At 35.5% G+C, this 20,086-nt stretch overlaps 1 protein-coding gene across 3 annotated transcripts in view; it reads left to right on the forward strand.

Annotated features, from left to right (window-relative positions):
- The window catches only part of Ptpn4 (protein tyrosine phosphatase non-receptor type 4), a 181,470-nt gene that overhangs the window by 21,889 nt on the left and 139,495 nt on the right, over nucleotides 1-20,086 (forward strand). For all 3 annotated transcript variants that reach the window (XM_050124440.1, XM_050124438.1, XM_050124439.1), the window contains exon 2: nucleotides 16,951-17,105. In XM_050124440.1, coding sequence (XP_049980397.1) covers nucleotides 16,968-17,105 — 138 coding nt within the window. In that variant the 5' untranslated portion in view covers nucleotides 16,951-16,967. The remainder of the gene's footprint in view (nucleotides 1-16,950; nucleotides 17,106-20,086) is intronic.

The raw sequence follows: 20,086 nt of genomic DNA on the forward strand, positions 1-20,086 counted from the left end.
ACAAACAAACAAAAAAGCAACCAAGTGTAATTTAGCAACACAAATAGACTGATACCTTTTCCTTATAGATAAAGTGGGATTTATTTTGACCTTTATTCCTAAATCTTCATCCATGTACTGTGATAGCCTTATAATAACTTTTGAAGTAAGAAAGTATACTTATTTTGTTCTTTTTCAAAATTTCTTAGTTCTTCAGAGTACCTTTGAAGATTCTGTATAAATTTGGGATGGAAATTATTTTGTTTTTGTAAAATTTGTCATTGGGACCTCAATTGTGAAGGTTATATCAAGTCATCCATAGATCACTTTGGGTGGGTTTTTGAGTGCTGCTATGAACAATTGTTAAAACTAATGTTAATATTTCAGTACTCTTTTCTAATTCATTTGTGCCTTCATTTCTTATTTCTTGGTATTTTGTACTTTTCATGTATAGTTTTGCAGTTTTCTTCTTGGTTAAATTTATTCCTGTATACTCTTTTTGACACTTTTATAAACTGAATTGCTAATTTCCTTTTGGCATCATACATTGTTAATGCTTAACAACCCAGCTGATTTTATTGAGTTAAGTTTGTATCCTGCACCTTGCTAAATTTGTCTTTTTTGTGTGTGGATTGTTAGGCTTTTCTCTACGTAAGCTCATATTTTCTGCAAATGGAGATAGTTTTACCTCTTCCTCTCATATTTTTCTTGTATTGTATCTATGACTTTATACCTATGTGAAACTACCATCAATATGATGCTAATGGTGAGATTTTTATTTATGCTATTGTTTATATTGAATATAGAATATATCATTTTATTCTTAATCTGCTGAGATGAACAAAGTTCTGCACCTGCTGTCATCTTTCTGCATTTCTGGGAGTATGTGGGTAGCTTTTCAATCTTTTATGGGGTATCTTCTCCTCCAGTTAACACTGTTTTTGTTTTGGTCATCTTCTTTTCCACCCTACTAGTTACTGATACTTCTGGCTGCTATGTTATTGAATAATTACTACTGGTAATTTTTCAAAAAGTGCTTTGGAAAAAATCTGTTTGTACCAGTCAGGTTCTCAGATAAAATAAACATGCTATGCAAGTAGGAATTTTTAGGTATCTATTAGAATGATTATAATATGTAATATATGTAATTGTAATATAATAATGGTTTCTCCAGAAAAAAGGACTTTGAGGGAGCTTCCAGACTTTACTTTTCTGACCCAGTGCTTGCAAGAATGTGAATGTACTTTTCATAGCTGATGCATGTTGGCCTGCCTGCCTCCGTTCCTCTGTTCTTCCCTCCTTCCTTTCCCTTTTCCATTTTACCCCTTTGTTTGAAAATATTTTTTTTCCTTACATAATATAACCTGATTACAGTTTCCCCTCTCTTTACTCTTCCAAGTTTCTCCCCACCTCCACTCCTGTAGCCACTCCTTTTCTGTCTCTTATTAGAAAGCAAACTTTCTAAGGGATAAGACTAAAATAAGATAAAAACTAACACATTGGAGTTAGACAAGACAAACAAACAGAAGTAAAAGAGCCCAAGAGAAGGCACAGAAGTCAGAGATCCATTTGTTAGAACACTCAGGAATTCCATTAAAAAAAAAAAACTGAACTGGAATCCATAATATATATACAGAGGGCATAGCGCAGATCTGTGCAGTCCTTGTGCTGCCTTAGTCTCTGTGAGTTCATGTGAGCCTTGACCACATTGATGTCCTCTGTTCCCCTGGCTCTTAAACTCCACCTCCTCTTCTGTGGTATTCCCAGAGCCACGAAGGAAGAAATTTGATAGAGACATCCCATTTAGGGCTGAGTGTTTCAAAATCTTTTAACTTTGCATAATGTCTGTGTGTGAGTCTTTGTATTTGTTTCCATCTGCTGCAGGGGGAAGATTTTCTGAAGATGCCTGAGCAAGGCAATGATCTATGAATATTGCAGAATGTCATCAGGAGTCATCTTATTGCTATGGATTTTTGTTTGTTTTACAACAGTAGTGTTTGGTTTTACCCTAGGTCTCGGGGCTATCTAGTCTCTAGTTCTTGATCACCCAAGCCATGTCAGGTATGGATCCCCCTTACAGAGCAGGTGTTAAGTCAAATAAGATATTGATTGGTTTCCCACAAGCTTTGTGTCACCCTTGCCCTGGCATGTCTTGCAGAGAGGACAGCATTGTAGATCAGGGGGGTTGTGGCTGGCTTGGTGTTTGTGTTTCTCTTTTGGTAGCATATTGGGTGCCTTCCTGTCCCAGAGACACTATAATGTAGGGGTGAAGGCTCTATGTAGGCACCAGTTCGATTTCTCTATGTTTAAGAGTTGTAGGTGTTGTCTTCAGTAATGTCTTGTCAGTTTGTGTAGAGTAACCTTTAGTCTTGGCAAGAGCATGGATTGTATGGGGATTTCCATGGGACCAACCCCTTTGGGCAACACTTCAATTAGATGTAATCTAGCCCTGGTACTAGTAGCTTCATTTGGTGATAAGAGATGGTCAATTGGAACTCTGTCTTCCCCATTATTTGGTAGTTTCATTTAGATCACCTTCATATGTATATATATTTTAGGAAACTTCTACTGTGTTAGGTTTCTGTACTACCCCTCAGTGGCCCTTAATTTTAGCTGTCTTTCCCTGTGTTCCTTCCCTCAGCTTCCTATTCCCTTCCCCTCCCCTTTACCTCTTGATCCTCGCATTCCAGATCCCCCGTCCATCCATAATTATCTATTATTCTATTTCCCTTTTCTTTGTGTATTCCCTAGTCCATTACTCTTTATGTAAACTGTGTACTTCTGTGGATTGTAGCTTGCTTGTCATTGACTTAACAGCTAATATCCACATATAAGCAAATACATACTGTATTTGTCTTTTAGGGTCTGGGATACCTCACTCAGAATGCTGTTTTTCAGTTCCATCCATTACCTGCAAATTTCATGATTTTATTTTTCAATGTCCAAGTAATATGCTATTGTATAAATGTGTCACATTTTCTTTATCCATTCTTCTGTTGAGAAACTTCTAGATTGTTTCTAATTTCTGGCTATTATCAATAGAGCAGCAATAAACATGGTTGAGTAAAAAATGTCTGGGGTAGGATAAAGCATCTTTTGATTATGTGCCTAAGAGTGGTATAGCTGGATCTTGGGGTTGATTCCCATCTTTATGAGGAACAGCCACACTGATTTCCGTAATGGCTGTACAATTTGCACTCCTACTAGCAGTGGATGAGTGTTCACCTTGTACATCCTCGTCAGCATGAGCTGTCTTTTGTTTTATTGATTTTAGCCATTCTGATGGATATAAGATGAAATCTCAAAGTAGTTTTGATATGCATTTCCTAGATGACTAAGGATGTTGAACTTTTTTGTTTCTCAGACACTTGAGTTTCCTCTTTTGAGAATTTTCTGTTTATATCTGTACCCCATTTTTAAATTGGGTTGTTTTCTTGATATCTAGTTTTTGAGTTCTCTATATATTTGGATATTAGCCCTTATCTGATGTGTAACTGGTAAGTCTTTTCCCGTTCTGTAGGCTGCTGCTTTGTCTGAATGATGGTCTTTTGCCTTCCAGACACTTCTCAGTTTCATGAGGTCTTATTTATTAATTGTTTATCTTAGTTCCTGTGCTAATGGTGTTCTGTTCAGAGTGTCTTTTCCTGTGCTATCTTTTCCTGAGTTTGAGGCTATTCCCCAGTTCTCTTCTATCAGGTTTAGGTTTATGTTGAGGTCTTTGATAGATTTGGAGTTGAGTTTTGTGCAGGGTGATGAATATGGATCTATTTGAATTCTTCTACATGCAAACATCAGTTTGACCAGCACCATTTGAAAATGCTTTCTGTTTTCCAGTGTGTGATTCTGGCTTCTTTATATTAAAAAATAAATCAGGTATTCATAGGCTTGTGGATTTATGTCTGGGTCTTCAGTTCGATTCCCATTGATCGGCATGTCTGTTTTTGTGCCAATACCATACTGTTTTTTATTAAGCTTTGTAGTACTATTTGAAATCAGGGACAGTGATACCTCCTGCAGTTCTTTTATTATTCAGGTTTGTTTTAGCTGTCCTGGGTTTATTGTGTTTCTATATGAATTTAAAATTGTCCTTTCAAAATCTGTGAAGTATTGTGTTGGGATTTTAACAGTACATTGAACTTGTAGATTGCTTTTGGTAGGATGGCCGTTTTTATTAATCACACTGATCCATGAACGTGGGGGATTTTTCCATCTTCTGATATTTTCAGTTTCTTTCTTCAATGTCTTGAAGTTTTTATTCCAGGTCTTTCACTTGCTTGCTTAGTTACCCCAACTTATATTATATATTATAATATTTGAGGCTATTGTGAAAGATGTTTCCCTAATTACTTTCTCAGACTGTTACTTATATACAGGTGGGCTATAATTTTTGTGAATTAATTTGTATCCAGCTACTTTGCTAAAAAATGTTCACTTTTCTAGTGGAACTTTTTGGGTCACTTATGTATACTGTTATAACAACTGGAAATAAAGATACTTAGATTTTTTTCCTTTCCAATTTATATCCCTGTGATCTCCTTCAGTTATCTTATTGCTCTAGCTAAGACTTCAGAAAGTACTATAATCAATAGTTATGGAGAGAGTGGACAGCCTTACCCTGTTCCTGATTTTAGTAAAATTACTTTGGATTTCTCTCCATTTCAATTGGTGCTGGCTATGGGCTTGCTGTAAACTGCCTTCATTATGTTGAAGCTTGTCCCTTGTATCCCTAATCTTTCCAGGACTTTTATCATAAAGGGATGTTAGATATAGTCAAAAGGGCTTTTCAACTTCTAATGAGATGATCATGTGTTTTTTTTTTTTTTTTTTTGCCTTTCAGTTTGTTTCTGTAGTGGAGTATATTTATCAATTTATGTATGTTGAACAATCCCTGAATCTCTAGGATGAAGATCATGGTGGATGATCTTTTTGATGTGCTTTTGGATTTGCTTTGCAAGTATTTTATTGAGTATTTTTGCATCTATGCTCATAGGGACATTGTTCTGTAATTCTTTTTGTTGGGTCTTTATGTGGTTTTGTTATCAGGGTAACTGTGGTCTCATAAAATGGACTGGGCAATGTTTGTTCTGTTTCTATTTTGTGGAATAATTTGAGGAGTATTGGTATTAATGCTTCTTTGAAAGTCTGGTAGAATCCCATGCTAAAACCATCTGTCTGTTTTTTTTTTGTGTGTGGGGGGGGAGAGGGTCGTTTGTTTCGTTTCTGGTTGGGAAACTGTTAATAGCTGCTTCTATATCATTAGAGGTTATATGTTTAATTGCTTATGTGATCTTGTTTAGTGCATGGTATATGAAAATTATCCCTTTCTTTTAGATTTTCCAGTTTGATGGAGTACAGGTTTAAAGTATGTCCTTATAATCTCAGGATTTCCTTTGTGTCTGTTATTATGTCCTCCATTCTATTTCTAATGTTGTGAATTTGGATCTTCTTTATCTGCCTTTGTTTAATTTAGATAAAGGTTTGTCAACCTTACTGATTTTTTTTTTTTTTTCGAGACAGGGTTTCTCTGTAGCTTTGGAGCCTGTCCTGGAACTCCTTTTGTAGACCAGGCTGGCCTCGAACTCACAGAGATCCGCCTGCCTCTGCCTCCCGAGTGCTGGGATTAAAGGTGTGCGCCACCAACGCCCGGCTCTTACTGATTTTCTTAAAGTACCTATTCTTTGTTTCATTGATTCTTTTTAATTTTTTTAGTTGTTGTGTTTTCATTTATTCAGTCTTCAGTTTATTTCCTTCCGTCTTTTCTTTGGGTTGTGATTTCTTCTTTTTGTTCTAGTATTTTCAGGTATATTGTTAAGTATGAGATTTTGCCAGTTTTTTTTAAATGTAGGCACTTAGTGCTGTGAATTTGCCCCTTGTGTCCCATAAGTTTGAGTATACTGTGTATTCATAGTCATTAAATTCTATAAAGATTTTAATTATTTTAGTAATTTCTCTCTTGACTCATTTTTCATTCAGTAATGCTTTTTTCTTGAGTTGGTAAGCTTTCTGTTGTTTCTGTTGCTATCCAGCTTTAATCTGTGGTGGTCTGATAGGATTCAGGGGGTCATTTCAGTTTTCTTATGTGTTTTCAGACTTGCTTTGTATCCAAGTATGTGGTCAGTTTTGGAGGAAGTACCCTGAGGTTCTGAGAAGAAGGTATAGTTTTTTGAGTATGGGTGACATGGTCTGTAAATATCTCTTAGGCTCATTTGGTTTATATGTCAGCTCCAGCATTTCTCTGTGTAGTTTTTGTCTGGGTGACTGGTCTATTGGTGAGAGTTGGGTATTGAAATTTCCCATTAGCACTGTGTAAGAATCAATACCTTATTTAAGCTGTACTAGATTTTTTAATTTTTATGTTTGACCTTGTGTTTGACACCTAAATCTTAAGAATTTCAAGTCCTCTTAAAGTTTTTTCCCCTTTGAGTATGTAATGCTCTTCCCTATCTTTTATGATTAGTTTGATTTTTAATCTGATTTGTCAGATATTAAAATGGCTACACCAGCTTGATTCTTAGGTTCCTCTGCTTGGAATACCTTTTTCTATCTTTTTATCCTGAGGTGACGTCTATCCTTGATTTCTTAATGTTAAAGTGTGTTTCTTGGGTGCAGCAGAAGAATGGATCCTGTTTTTGCATTTCTTCTGTTAGTCTGTATCTTTTTTTAAATAAAGTGTTCTGCCTACATGTATGTCTGTAGGCCAGAAGAGGGCATGCAGATAGTTGTTGCTGGGGCTTGAACTCAGGACCTTTGGAAGGGCAGGTAGTATTCTTAACCACTGAGCCATCTACAGCTCCCTAGTCTGTGTCTTTTTATTGGAGAGTTGTGACCATTGATGCTGAGAATATCAATGAGCAGTGTTTGTTGATTCTTGTTATTTTGGTATGGGTATGCATGTGTGTATGTGTGTTCGTGCTTTTGATTTGCTGGATGGAATTATTCCCTGTGTTTTCTTGAGTGTAGTTAATATCTTTAGAGTTTCCTATCTAGTACCTTTTGTAGGGCTAGATTTATAGATAGATATCACTTAAATTTGGTTTTATCATGGCATGTCTTACTTTCTCCATCTACTGTAATTGAAAGTTTTGCTAGGTATAATAATCTGGGCTGGCATCTGTGGTTTCTTAGAGACTGTAGCAATCTGTGCAGTCCTTCTAGCCTTTTGAGTCTCTTTTGAGAAGTTAGATGTAGTTCTTATAGGGGAGTGAGAGAGGTTAGGAGGGGAAGATCTGAGTGATCCACAGAGGGGCTGGGGGACTACAGCAGATATTCTGCAGAGTTTCTGTTGAGATTAGGGAGCTGGATTTGGAGGACCGGAGGGAGAGGTGAAGCTCTGCAGTCAGACTATTTGCTTCTCTGGCCAGAGTTGCTTTTCAGTCATAAGGACCTACATTATTGGGACAAGGAAATTGGGTAGAAATCCCATTAAAATGCTACAGTGTTTCTTCTTAGTGAGATTCAGTTGTTTATTTTAAAATAAAGCTCTTCAGGGTGTAACAAGCAACCTTTTTGTTAATTTCCATACCTTTGAAAATGTTTATTTTGATATTTTACCATGCTCTTTTACTTTAGTGGAGAACTGGATTTTCAGCAGATTTCCTCCATCTTTTCTTATTCTTTGTATCTAAAGTTGGATGCACTAAACATGAGAGTTGCCATTCAGATTATTACTTTTTGTATTTAAAATTTGGAAATTTTAAAGATTAGAATTCAACAAATGGTAGCTTAAACTTTCAAGTTTTTTCCCTGTTCTAGTTATACTTATGCAGTAACAGTTATTCTTATCATTTTTTTGCCCTTATTTATACTAGGATATTTAATTGTATATGTGGAAAAAGTCCATGGTGTCTCAAGTTCTTTATATAAGATAATGTAATATTTGCATAAAACCTGCCCATGTCTCTTTGTATACTTTTTTAAGTCTTCTGTATATTATTTATACCTAATACAATGTAAATGCTTTTAAAGATTTATTTTTAAATTATATCTACTTGTGTCTCTGTGTGAGTTTTGCAGTTTAGATTTTACATTTAAATCTGATTCAATCAGTACATTTGAATATAAAACAAAAATAATGATATTATTGGGTATTGGATAGTTTAGTAGGTGAAAGTACATGCTGCAAAGTTTGATCACTCACCAGATTCCACGTGGTGGAATGAGAGCATCTGGTTCTGCAGATTGTTCTCTGACACACACACACACACACACACACACACACACACACACACACACACACACACGANAGAGAGTGTGTATATGTATATATATGTACACACACACACAAATGAGCCTTAGTCCACATTACCTCTTATTTTATATTCAAAAGAACTCTGAACCAAATTTAAACATAGAACCCAAACTGTGGAATTTTTTTTAGAAGAAAACGTTTAGTATTTAAGTTTGAGGAACTAGTCTTAGATGTGATACCAAATACATAGTTCATTAATGTTTTTGTGTATATTTGTGGGGAAAAAAAAGTGTGATGTACACACCTTTAATACCAGCACTCTATGGACAGAGGCAGACAGATCTCTGAGATTAATGCTGTCTTGGTCTATATAGAGAGTTCTAGGCCAACTAGGATTACAACAGTGAGAACCTGTCTCACAAGAAGGAAAAGAAAAAAAAAAAAACAAATTCCTGGCATGTTACTTTCCGACATTCCAGGACAATAAATCAATATTCCCAGGTATTCCAAGAATTTTCAAAATTACATTTTAAACATACTTCTAATAATCTTCAGACTATATGATTTAAATGGCTAAAATTCTTGTTTGAAGAGTAAAATACACTAAATTTAAGAGTACTTACAGAGAAGTACCTGCAGAAATATTCAATGGAAAACATAACTTAAGATTCATGTCTTCCAGTAATGCCATAACCCTTCAAATTGGCATGCTTTGTAGGACATCTCACCTCACTGAGCATCTCTTCAGCTTGCCTTTTGTAGTTTTTAGCATAATCTGTATATGTTTTGTTATATTTGTACATTTTATTTTTTTTTGTTTAGCTTTTATACATGGGGTTACATTTGAAACTTCATGTATTCTATGTGTACATCACGTAATCTGCAGATATGGCTAGTTTTATTTCTTTCTTTATACACCCCACCATTCACCACTCACTCTTTCACTTTATTAATTGCTTTGTTCCTGATTTTTGGGTGAAAATGTTTAGACTGTAACTATTAAATTAATTAGGATGGGTAACCATATAGACTGCGTTTCTAGATACCCTTAATCATGTTGAGGAAGGACCCTTTACTTTGCTTTTTTGTTTTGTTTTGAGAATTTTTATCATAAAAATGTAGTATATTTCAATCAGTGCTTTTCTGCATTCTTTGAAAAGCTTATGTGATTTTTTTCTTCCTTACTCAGTTAATATGGTAATGTGATATTGATCAGTTGTTACTATAAGCCTGTCTACACTTCAGGAATGAAACGCTTCTTGTACAGTTCTTTCAAGAATTGATGAATTCTTCTGTATGCCTTTCGTGTTTTGAGTAGAATGCTCATAAAATATGCGTTGCCCTGTGTGCTTCCTGTGAGATTGTGTAGAGACAGTGCTAGTTGTCCCTTAAATAGTAGCCTCTTAAAAAGGCCATAGGGCAGTCTCATTCTGAGATTCTTGGAAGTAGGATCATCATTTCGTACTGAGGTAGAGGTTGGTGTCTGCATTCTGGATGTTAACACTTTCCAAAGCTGAGCTCTGAATGATATTTTCCTCAGGGTATTAAAAGACAACAACAGAGATTCTCTATGACCAGGACAGCTGTAGTGATTTGTACAGTTGCTTTAAAAACAGTTCAGAGAGGACTGAAGGAGTGAAATCAGTTCTAGTTTCCCACAGTCACCCGCCCGACCTCTGCTAGACCCAACAGGCATGGAAGGTCCACAGCACATTTGACCTCTGCCAGAGCCAACAGGCAAGGAAGACATCCCCCAAACCCCACCTCACCCCTGCCCAATCTCTGTGGGAGCCAGCACGAGCAGACCTGACTTCCCAGGTCACCAGGTGTGACCTGAACTCTGGCCCCGAATTCACTATGAGGAGCAACCATCTGAGACTTGGATCCACTCGCATCTGGAGGAGTAACCACTGGAGACACAGACCCAACTACACCAATTGTAGGAAAAGATGTGTAAACAACAAGGTAAAAACACATTCAACCATACAAAGAATACCACCAAAAACTATTGGCTCTACAATAGCAAGTCTTCAACACCCCAACACAGGTGAAGCAGAAGAAAATGACCTAAAAAATAACTTTAGGAAAATGTTTGAGGCCCTTAAAGAGGAAATGAAAAATTCCCTAATAGAAGTGGAGGAAAAAAAAACAAAAATTTAGAAGAAATCAACAAATCTCTTAAAACCAAGGAAAAGCAATCAGACAGGTGAAAGAAACGATTCAAGACTTGAAACCCGAAAGAGACAACAAAGGAAATAGAATAAAGAAAAAAAAAACAATAAAGAGGAACTTCTGGAAGAAAAATAAGAGTAAATGATCAGGAGCCACAAATACAATCATAAACAACAGAATACATGAAATGGAAGTCTCAGGCATTGAAGATATGATAGAGGAAATAGATTTATCTGTCAAAGAAAATGTTAAGTCTAACAAAAGCTTAACGGAAACTATCCACAAATATGGAACACCATAAAAAGACCTAAGAATAATAGGAATAGAAGAAGTCCAGTTCAAAGGCACAGAAAATATATTCAACAAAATCATAGAAGAAAACTTTCCCGACCTAAAGAAGGATATGCCTATAAAGGTACAAGAAGCTTACAGAACACCAAATAGACTGGACCAAAAAGAGTCCCCTTGCCACATAATAATCAAAACACTAAACATACAGAGTAAAGAAATAATATTAAGAGCAACAAAGGAAAAAGGCCAAGTAACAAATAAAAGCAGACCTATTAGAATTACACTCTACTTCTCAATGAAAGCCAGAAGATCCAGGTCAAGCATTATGCAGACATTAAGAGACCATGGATGCAGCCAGACAACTATACCCAGCAAAATGTTTCAATCACCACAGAGAGAGAAAACAATATGTTCCATGATAGAACCAGATTTAACCAATACCTAGTCACAAATCCAGCCATACATTACAAGGAAAGTACTAGAAGGAAAGCTCCAACCTAATGAAACCAACTACATCCATAAAAGCACAGATGATAGATGATCTCACAGCAGCAAATTCCAAAGAAGGGAAAAGCACACATAATAACATCACCACCAACCAAAACAAAAGTGACATGAACTAGCAGTTACTGGTCATTAATATCCCTTAATATAAATGGACTCAACTCACCTATAAAAAGACACAGGCTAACAGATTGGATACAAAAACAGAATCCTTTTGCTGCATACAAGAAACACACCTCAACCTCAAAGAGAGACATCACCTCAGAGAAAGGGTTGGGAAAAAAAAATCTTTCAACCAAATGGACCCAAGAAACAGCACCCTGTGGAACCTTCTCAAAAACTGACTACATACTCGGTAACAGAGCAAACCTCAACAGATATAAAACAAATTGGAATAACCTCATGAATCGTATCGGATCACCATGGCTTAAAGTTAGAGTTCAACACCAACACTAATTTCAGAAAGCTCACAAACTCATGGAAATTGAGCACTGTTCACCGAAACCACCAGAGGGTCAACGAAGAAATAAAGACTTCTGAAAATTCAACTGCAGTGACTGTACAATATACCCAAATTTATGGGACACAATGAAAGCAGTGTTAACAGGAAAGTTCATAGCTTTAAATGCCTACATAAAGAAGCTGGAAAAACATCCCACACTAGCAAGTTAACAAAACACCTGAAAGCTCTAGAATTAAAAGAAGCTAACTCACCCAGGAGGACTAGACGACATGAAATAATCAAATTGAGAGCTGAAATCAACAGCATAGAAACAAAGCAATACAAAGAATCAATCAGACAAAGAGTTGGTTCTTCAAGAAAATCAACAAAATAGATAAACCCTTATCCAAACTAACCAAAAGGCAGAGAGAGAATATTCAAATTAACAAAATCAGAAATGAAAAAGCAGATATAACAACAGACATGGAGGAAATCCAGAGAATTGTTAGGTCATATTATGAAAACCTGTACTCCACAGAATTGGAAAACTTAAAGGAAATGGTCAATTTTCTGGATAATAACCGTTTACCAAAATTAAATCAAGACCAGATAGGCAAATTAAATAGACTTATAAACCACTAAGGAAGTAGAAGCAATCATCAAAAGTCTCTCAACCAAAAATAAGTAAATAAAAAACAAAAAACAATCAACAACAACTAGATGGTTTTAGTGAGGAATTCTAAAAGATTTTAAAAGAAAAACTAATACCAATAATCCTTAAATTGTTTCACACAATAGAAACAAAAGGAATATTGTCAAACTCCTTCTATGAGGCTACAGTTACCCTGATATCCAAACCACACAAAGACACTACTAAGAAAGACCAATTTCACTCATAAACATTGATGTAGAAATATTCAATAAAATACTGGCAAACCAATTCCAGGAACATATCAAAAAAATCATCCACCATGACTAAGTAGGCCTCATTCCCGAGATGCAGGAATGGTTCAGCATATGAAAATCAGTCAAAGTAATCTACCATGTAAACAAACTGAAAAAAAAAAACAACACATGATCGATTCATTAGATGCTGAAAAAGCCTTTGACAAAATACAACATCCCTTCATGATAAAGGTCTTGGAGAGAGCAGGAATACAAGGAACATGCCTAAACATAATAAAGGCAATATACAGCAAGCCAACAGTCAACATCAAACTAAATGGAGAGAAACTCCCAGCGATCCTACTGAAATCAGGAACAAGACAAGGTTGTCTATTCTCTCCGTATCCAAAATAGTACTTGAAGTTGTAGCTAGAGCAATAAGACGTCAAAAGGAGATCAAGGGGATACAAATCGGAAAAGAAGAAGTCAAACTCTCATTATTTGCTGATGATATGATAGTATATATAAATGACTACAAAATTTCTGCCATGGGACTCGTACAACTCATAAACACCTTCACTAATGTGGCAGGATACAAGATTAACTCAAAAAGATCAGTAGCCCTCGTTTATACAGCTGATAAATGGGCTGAGAATGAAATCAGATAATATAAAATATTATATTCACTAGAGCCACAGATAATGTAAACTATCTTGGAAGTAACTCTAATCAAACAAGTAAAAGACCTGTATGACAAGAACTTTAAATCTTTGAAGAATGAAATTGAAGAAGACACCAGAAAATGGAAAGATTTCCCATGCTCTTAGGTAGGTAGAATTAGCTTAGTAAAAGTAGAGGCAGGTGGATCTCTGTGAGTTTGAGGCCAACCTGGTCTACAAGAACTAGTTCCAGGAAAGACTCCAAAGCTACAGAGAAACCCTGTCTTGAAAAACCAAAAAGGGGGGGGGCAATTTTACCAAAAGCAATCTACAGATTCATTGCAATGCCCATCAAAATTCTTCACAGACCTCAAAAAAAAATTCAACTTTATATATAAAAAAAAAATCCCAGGATAGCCTAAACAATAAAGGAACTTCTGAAGGCATCACAATCCTTGACTTCAAACTCTAGTATGGAACTACAGTAATGAAAACAGCCTGGTATTGGCATAAAAACAGACAGGAGGACCAATGGAACCGAATTAAAGACCCTGATATCAATCCACACACTTATGTACATCTGATTTTTGACAAAGAGGCAAAAAATATAAAATGGAAAAAAGAAAGGGTATTCAACAAATTGTGCTGACTTAACTGGATATCAAATGTAGAAGAATGAAAATAGATCCATATTTATCACTAGGTATAAAACTCAAGTCTGAATGAATAAATGACCTCAGCATAAAACCAACTACACTGAACCTCATAGAATATAAAGTGGGAAGTCCACTTGAATGCATTTGCACAGGAGACCACTTCCTAAATATAACCCCAGTAACACTGACACTGAGAACAACAATTAATAAACGGGACCTCCTGAAACTGAGAAGCTTCTGTAAAGCAAAGAGCACGGTCAACAAGAGAAAATGGTAGCCTACAGAATGGGAAAAGTCCTTCACCAACCCCATATCAGATAAAGGACTGATCTCCAAAATATACAAAGAACTCAAGAAACTTGACATCAAAAGAACAAATAATCCAATAAAAAATGGGGTACAGACTTAAACAGAGAACTTTCAACAAATGGATGAAAGACACTTAAGGAAATGCTCAATGCCCTTAGCCATCAGAGAAATGCAAATCAAAACAACTCTGAGATTCCATCTTACACCAGCCAGACTGTCTAAGATCAAAAATAATGACGACAGCTTATGCTGAAGAGGATGTGGGATAAATACAACCTTTTTCCATTACTGGTGGGAGTCCAAGCTGGTGCAGCCACTTTGGAAGTCAGTATGGCAATTTCTCAGAAAATTAGAAAACAACCTTCCTCAAGACCCAGCAATACCACTGTTGGGTATATAGCCAAAGGATGCTCAATCATACCACAAGGACATGTGCTCAATTATGTTCATAGCAGCCTCGTTCGTCATAGCCAGAACCTGGAAACAACCTAAATGCCCCTTAACTGAAGAATGGATCAAAAAAATAATATGGTACATTTACACAATGGAATACTACAGAGATGGGGGGAGGGATGACATCTTGAAATTTGCATGCAAATAGATGGATCTAGGAAAAACCATATTGAGTAAGGTAACCCAAACCCAAACGACAAATATGACATATACTCACTCATAAGTACCTTCTACACATAAAGCAAAGAAAAAAAATCCAACCTACTGTCCACATACCAGACAACCTATACAACTAAGAGAACACTAAGAGAGACATACATGGACCTACAAAGAAAAGAGAAAAAAGCCAAGATCTCCTGAGTAAATTGGGAGTGTGGGGGTCACTGGAGAGGGTAGATAGGAATGGGGAGGGAGGAGAGCCAAGAAAAACAAAACAAAAAAGACTAGAGGGCGTCTTTGAATAAAAATTTAAAAATAGCTGCAGCGCGCTGGGTGGTGGTGGCACACGCCTTTAATCCCAGCACTCAGGAGGCAGAGCCAGGTGAACTCTGTGAGTTCGAGGCCAGCCTGGTCTACAAGAGCTAGTTCCAGGACAGGAACAAAAAAGCTATGGAGAAACCCTGTCTTGAAAAAAAAAATATATAGCTGCAGCGCTATTTCAATGGCCCCTTATATTGATTAATTAAACTCTGATATTTTATACCTTTTGAAGACTAGAACCACTATATATGTCAAATTATTGCACTTATGTGTAAATTGTTTTCAGTATTATTTTGATGTCTACAAGGTTCAGGTTGGTGGCCTTCATTTTATTTCTCATTTAATTTTTTTTTTTTTTGTTAATCTTGGTTCATTGATCTTTTAAAAGAATCTACTTTGGGTCCTGTTGGTTTTATTTTGGATGGCTGTATAGGAGTCTTTAAAAATTGTTCTCTTTCATTTCATTCCCCTGTTTGCTGTGGTTTCATTAGGCTTCTCTGTCCAAGTTCTTAAGGAGATTAGATTATTGATTTAAGGCATGCCTAATTTTTTTGTTATATACATACAGTTTTATAAATTTCCCTTATTAGTGGTGCTATATTTGTAACCTACAAATTTTGATCTATTGTATTTTCTGTTCTGCTTATTTCTCTGTATTTTTTGGGTTCCCTTAATATTTCTTTGTTAGTCCATGTGTACTTAGAAGTATGCTATTTACTTTCTTTGTGTTTGGAGATTTTTCTATTGTTAATTTGTAGTTTAGGTCTTCTGTTTTCAGAGAACATACTTTGTATAATTTCAGATCATTAAGTATATTTTGTTTTGTGTTTCAAAGAGGCAGACAGATATCTGATTGTAAGGCCAGCCTGGTTTACAGAGAGAGAGTTCCAGAATAGTCATGACTGTACAGAGAAATCTCCATAATAATAACAACAACAACGACAACAGTACTATCATTCCAAATGTCTGTTTTTCCTTGCTCAATTTCCTATATTGGAATGTCTTTAAGGTGGAAATCGTATGGATTTTAAATCTTTTGAGTCATGGAATGCTTTGTTTTTGGTTTTTTTTTCTGTCTAATATGAATGTTAGTTTTTTTTTGCTCATAGAACCCAGTGTTCTGAATAAATTTCAGAACTTTGAAAGTACAATTTTATTGTCTTTTAATAACTGTTATTGACAACAATATGGCGCTTGTTCTTTTATAGGGGATCTATTTTTTTTCTTCTACTTATGTAAAAATCGAAAATCCCAGAGAGTTAGGCACATCTCACATGCCTGCAATTCCAGCAGTTTGGAATGTTGAGGCTGGAGTTCCAGGCCAACCTGGGTATATAGTAAGACCCTGACATCTCCCTTTCCCATTAAAAAAAAAAGTTGGAGTCGTTGGTTGAAATTGAAATAGAACAACCTTCACTATTGTTATTCTATAGTTTTTTTAAATAAAAGAAAAAAATAATTACTGAAATGAAACAATCTTCTCCCTTGTTGTCCTTCTATAATATTTTTAGAAAGCACATTAGCTAGTAACATCCCACTTGTTGAGCTCATATTTCTCTACCCTTTAAGTGTATATATTTTGGATTGGAATATGACTTTCTGAAATTTTTACCTATGAAATCTTCTATATATGTGTGTTTGTGTGTGTCCTAATTTTCTTAATCTTGATTAAGAAAACAATTTCTAAATTTGTAATTGTTTTCTGTCAATGTTTTAGTTTAAAATCCATATTAACTTTATTTTTAAAGCTATACCACATCTTTCATTATTCCTTTTATTTAGTGTTTATTGTCTTTTAAACCTAGATCTTGTATGGACAACTTATAATTGATTTCTGTGAATGTCTTAAAATGCATATTAACTTTATTTTTTAAGCTATACTGTATCTCCCACAATTTGTTTTATTTATTGAATTTTGTTTTTTAAACGTAGATCTTGTGTGGACAGTAATGACCGCACGTTTCCGATTGCCTTCTGGCAGAACCTACAATGTCCGAGCATCAGAGTTGGCCCGAGACAGACAGCATACAGAGGTGGTTTGCAACATTCTTCTTCTGGATAACACTGTGCAGGCTTTCAGAGTTAACGTGAGTATTTATTTTACTTTATTTTCTCCTCCTTCTTGCCTTAGTATCATCATCATCACCACCACTAGCTCTGGATATTAGTCTGAATTTAGATTTATTTGAAAACTAAAACCATTAAGTAAGTTTGAACATTTTTATTTAAGAAAATCTTATACAAGTTTATGTCTGGTACACCTGCTCATTCAGACTAGATCTTTCAAAAAGTTCTGCACACTGATTGTTCAAAAACAGCATAGCATCCTAGTTCATAACAAATCAGTAGTATGTGGGTGATTTTATAATGTGCATGAGGGTACCTGAATATAATTTCTTAAATACCTTCCTAATATGTTTCACTAAAATCTTGTTTGTACTGTCTATGAATACAACTTTTGTTAAACAAGTATAACTAATAAGACTGATATTACATAAGTATTATCTGAAAAGCATTTGTCCAACAAGTATTTCTTCTTGTTATTAATATCTAGCTTCAGTTGTTCATTGTTACTTGAGTTTCACCTATGTGGTATGTTCGTATTAGTTTATTAATTTTCATTGTTGCTTGCTAGTCTTTTGTATGAGCATACCATAGTGTATCCATTTTCCTATTTCTGTTTACTTATTCTATTTTTTTCTTTGTGTTTGGATTATTTCCACTATGGGCTCTTAAGTTCTAATTCATGTCTTAGTAATATGTCCAAGGATACATATACCTTTTTTTATTTTAAAAGCTTCAAATCTGTAGTTGGAATGGAATGGAAGAAGAGCGTACTGAATACATAGCTCCCTTTGTCCAGACTGAACTGATGTTAACATTTACTTTCTCTTTTCTTTTTCAACTCCCTGAAAAGTAAGTGGTAGACACACCAATAAGTATTTAGCATCTTGAGAGTCTTCTAAATTTATACAGTCCTATTGTGTAATTTAGTGTTCTATATATGATATTATTTAACAAATAGTCCATGTTCCTATTAAAGTCTTGGCAATGACAAAGGGTCTGTTTTCTGATGTATTGTGCCTATCTATATGAAATCTGTGATTTAAAATATTTATATTTACCAAATAAAAACAACCTTTATTTTACTTGTGTTCATGTATAATGTGTATGGGGGTTAAGGGGAACATATCTGCCACAGTATGAATGTGGAGATCAGATTGTTATGATCTGGCCTAGTTTGTCACCTGGGTACACTGTCCCTTTAAGAGAACAGCCCCGCCCTCTTCCAACCCCTCCCCTTCTGCCTAGAGAAGTGCTTATCTTGCCTCCCCCAGCCTGTGATCTCTGTCTTTCTATCCCTCTCTGAAAGAGGTAACTTCTGCTGTCTCTCCCTCTCTCCCCCTCCTCTTCTCTCTCTGTCCCCCCCCCCTGCCCCTTTTAACTGAAGAAACTATATCCAAGCTCACTCTGAATGGCGTGCCTATCTGTCTCTGTCTCTTACCTACAGCAGCTCCTCCTGGGACCCAGCTGCCCCCTGGGGAATGGTGCCATTTTATCTCAACAGAATACAGAAGACAGTTTTTTTTTTTTCTATCACTTTAGCATGAGTTTTGGGGGTCAAACCCAGATTATTAGGCTTGCAAGGCAAGTGCCTTTGTCCACTGTATCATCTTTTCAGTCCTGTTTACTAGTTTTTTAAGTTTAAAATTTCCATGTATTACTTAGTATTTAGCAGGATCACTAATTTGCCTTTCAAGAAATCCTAAATTCCATTTCACATATGAAAACAAGTTGCAAAACAGCAAAAATCTCATTACTTATGAGATTATTTAACCTCATGCTTTCTAAAATGTTAAATTTTAAGTTTCTTGTTTTCTACTATTAATAGATGAAGAGTAGGTTTTAAAGCAGAAATAAAAAGTAAAGAGAATTTCCTTCATAAAAATTTATGATTAATATAAATTATGTATCAGACAATTGACAAAAAATTTTTTGCCTGTTATGGACTCATGAAGATTATTTTGGAAGTATAAATTTAATAAGTCTTATTTTAAGTTAATATAAGAATTTTTTTAAATTACAGGGGCTATTTACTTAGAACTATACTACAATCGTATTTTCATATTTGTTTATTTATGTTTTATTGTGGATTGAACATGCAGTTCAAACGTTCTGCCAATGGACTCTGTTTCCCAGAATGTTTCTATTCTTCATTTGGGGTACACTTTCACAAAGTTGTGCTGGGTTGGCCTTGAACTTGCTTGCTCTGTAGTTCACCCAAGCCTTGAACTTGTCAGCCTTCCTGCCTCTACTTCCTGAGTTGGTAGTTGTCTTAAGATTTTTATTGCTGTGAAGAGCCATGACAACTCTTACAAAGAAAAAACATTTAATTTGGGTGGCTGGCTTACAGTTCAGAGGTTTCGTCCATTATCATGTCCTGCAAAGACATGGTGATGTGCAGGCTGACTTGGTGCTGCTGAAGGAGCTGAGAGTCCTACATCTTGATCTCTAAGCAACAGGAAGTGAACTGTTTGTCAAACTGATCATAGCTTAAACAAATAAGACATCAAAGCCCACCCCCACAGTGACACTTCCTCCAACAAGGCCACAACTACTCTGACAAAGCCATACCTCCTCTTAGTGTTACTCCCTATGAGCTTATAGGGGCCAATTATATTCAGACTACTACAGTGGTTTTACAGGTCTCTATCACCAGCCTGGTTAGCCATATTTTTTAAAGAGAAACTTGGGAATTTCTTTCTATTAGGTTATTTACAGAGACAGAATTCTCCCCCACCACCCTGTGTGCATTTTTACAACACTTAATTTATTAAATATTAAATAGAATTTATTAAGTGATAACTCTTGCTCTTCTCAACTTACTACATGAATTCCCTTAAAAAGTTTTTTTTTTTTTGTTCACTCTAAGTCTGAATTATCTTTTTTCCATAAACATTTTAGTTTTAGTCAGGCTGGTTCATCAGCTTATTTAAGAAAACATTTTTGATTAGTCTCCCTCAAATTGATTTTTTTTTATATTTTTATTTATTTATTTATTATGTAT

This window comes from Alexandromys fortis, unplaced genomic scaffold (genome assembly GCF_014885135.2).
Source record: "Alexandromys fortis isolate MF-2015 unplaced genomic scaffold, M_Fortis_MF-2015_v1.1 scaffold_232, whole genome shotgun sequence".
Classification (NCBI taxonomy): domain Eukaryota; kingdom Metazoa; phylum Chordata; class Mammalia; order Rodentia; family Cricetidae; genus Alexandromys; species Alexandromys fortis.